The sequence below is a fragment of the Diabrotica undecimpunctata genome, chromosome 7 (genome assembly GCF_040954645.1).
Source record: "Diabrotica undecimpunctata isolate CICGRU chromosome 7, icDiaUnde3, whole genome shotgun sequence".
NCBI lineage: Eukaryota > Metazoa > Arthropoda > Insecta > Coleoptera > Chrysomelidae > Diabrotica > Diabrotica undecimpunctata.
Window position 1 is genome coordinate 146,695,075 of NC_092809.1, and position 2,233 is coordinate 146,697,307.

Genomic DNA, 2,233 nt, shown 5'->3' on the forward strand with positions numbered 1-2,233 from the left:
AAATAACAACAAAAGACCACTTAATGGAAGCTGAATAAGCTTCAAAGACAAGCATGCTTAATCATAACATGAGCAATGTTGACTACCCTAACTGCCTCATGGAGGTCATGCTTGATCTCTCTTCATTGCATATATGGATGGAGAAGGATGTGAAGGATAGGAGCATACAGAAGGTGGATAAGATGTCAGGAAGCAAGGTAAAAGGATACCTGGATCAAATCTGGAGAGATAATTATAAATTACCTAGATTTGGAAATAGTACCAGATGCAATGCAACCTAAATATAATTTTGAAAAGTCGTTTACCATCATCTTTATAGGAAGGTACAAATAGGAGTTAAATAAAATCAATGCATTGGCCATTGATAAATTGTTGGCAGCACCATCAAAAGTTAATGAATAGACTTTTATGCCTGAATCATAAATAAAATTTAAGCAAAGATTTACTAAGGATGCTTTTTCTTATCCACAAAAACTCTCAAAATAAAAAATATGCAACTGGCACTTTAAAATTGTCATTTAAGGCTACTAACATAAGGATATAATAATGCAAATGAAAAATTAAATGAATATTGCCTCTTGTTATTTTTTTTTAGCTATTAATTCTCTGTCTGCAGCATGCCCTTCAATATTTTTCTTGCCTAAGAGTTCCTCAGTTTCTGAGGCAGACAAAGTTAGTTCACTGCTAGCAGTTCGAAATTTAAATTGTGGGTGTCTGATGGACTAGGGAGAGCTTTAGTTCCTACCACCTCTTTAACGTCTTTAGAAGACCTGTATGCAAAAAAAAACAATATAGAAGAAACAATACACAGAAAATTTATACAAATATTAAATATTAATGTAAAAATTTAATAAAAACATTACCCACCTTGGTATAGCTAATGGTTTTGCATTTTCTTTTAGACGAACAAAGCTAGATTTCATGATAACATCATTTGGATCAAAATGATCACAACAAATACGTGACCATCTGGAAAGCTTGTTCTTATTTAATTGCAAAATGTATATCCAAATTTCCTGTTTTTCTTCGTCAAAAGGAAATCTATGAAAAAAAATTAGTAAGAAAAATTATATTTAAATGATTTTAATAAAAAAAAAGACAAAAAATTTAATGGAAATTGTTATTATTCATTATAATGCATAATAATTTATTTATTTATTAAATAAATAACAACTAAACGCCTCCACTGGCTATCAAAACATAACCTAAACATACATATAAAAAATAACTTACTTGAAAAGTGATAACGTTTCGCTCTTCGAACTTCGGCGACCACAAACAAGATACCTAAATGGCATTTTACTAAAATAGTAGGTAAATGAATCTCAAAAATTTTAAATAAAATTTGCTTGTCACAAAAAATATGTAAACACACAACTTCATATCAAAATAATAAACAATAACAAAGGTATTCATGTTGCGGACACTTTTTAAAGCATTCACTGAGTCTATATATTATACGTCATTGGTTATTAATAAGTGTTTCCCTACCTATTTAATCAAATTTAGCTTTAATGTTGGCCAAATATTAAAATAAAACAAAGAAGTTACTATTTTTATCAGAATTTCTCTAATTGTAATAATTACGTCATTATTACAGATATAAAATCTGTATAAAAATCTTAAAATTTCTTAGGAATAAAATTCAATCAATTATTTTTGATAATTTAAAAAAGGATGGGTAATTTAAGTAGGTCCTGTAATTGTTTTCAGGTGCTGTGTTAATCCTAGCCAGGATTAGAACGCAACATGGAGAAGCCAGGACCTAGTAAAAAACGTAAGGTTAAAGATGCAAATCGTCAGTTTCAAGAAATTTGGACTGAGAAATACTTTTTTGTATGGTCGCATAACAAAGTCGTTTGTTTAATTTGCAAGATTTGCGATTGCAAAGGAATATAATGTAAAAAGGCACTATCAAACGCAGCATCCTTCTTTTACCAAGTTAACAGGCGAATTAAGAAAGCAAAAAATGTTGTCTTTAAAACGGGAGCTTATTGGTCAGCAAGCTATGTTTACAAAACCCATTCAAGATTCAGAAACAGCTACAGAAGTTAGTTATGAAATTTCTCGAATGATAGCAAAGCGAAGTCGCCCCTTCAATGATGGCGATTTTGTAAAAGAATGCATAGAAATTGCCGCTAAGAAAATGTGTCCAGAAGAATCAAAAACGTTTGAGAAAATTCAACTGAATCGTATGACTATCCAAAGATGAATAATATCTTTGTCAGGTAAT

At 30.2% G+C, this 2,233-nt stretch overlaps 1 protein-coding gene across 1 annotated transcript; it reads right to left on the bottom strand.

Moving 5' to 3' along the window:
* Positions 1 to 541: 541 nt before the first annotated feature.
* Positions 542 to 1,468, bottom strand: LOC140447025 (uncharacterized). The gene is made up of 3 exons (XM_072539613.1): positions 1,234 to 1,468; positions 868 to 1,041; positions 542 to 770 (listed from the first exon to the last, which is right to left on the bottom strand). Exons 1-3 carry the CDS (start codon positions 1,296 to 1,298, stop codon positions 674 to 676), a joined length of 336 nt encoding a protein of 111 aa, XP_072395714.1. The 5' UTR covers positions 1,299 to 1,468; the 3' UTR covers positions 542 to 673.
* Between the last annotated feature and the right edge of the window lie 765 nt (positions 1,469 to 2,233).

Bases quoted from the DNA above. Each gene is read 5' to 3' on its own strand.
- LOC140447025 (XM_072539613.1), bottom strand. From the start codon at position 1,298: ATGCCATTTAGGTATCTTGTTTGTGGTCGCCGAAGTTCGAAGAGCGAA. The intron at 1,042-1,233 runs GTAAGTTATTTT...TTTTTTTCATAG, and splicing joins GAAACGTTATCACTTTTCAA to ATTTCCTTTTGACGAAGAAA. The intron at 771-867 runs GTGGGTAATGTT...TTTTGCATACAG, and splicing joins AAACCATTAGCTATACCAAG to GTCTTCTAAAGACGTTAAAG.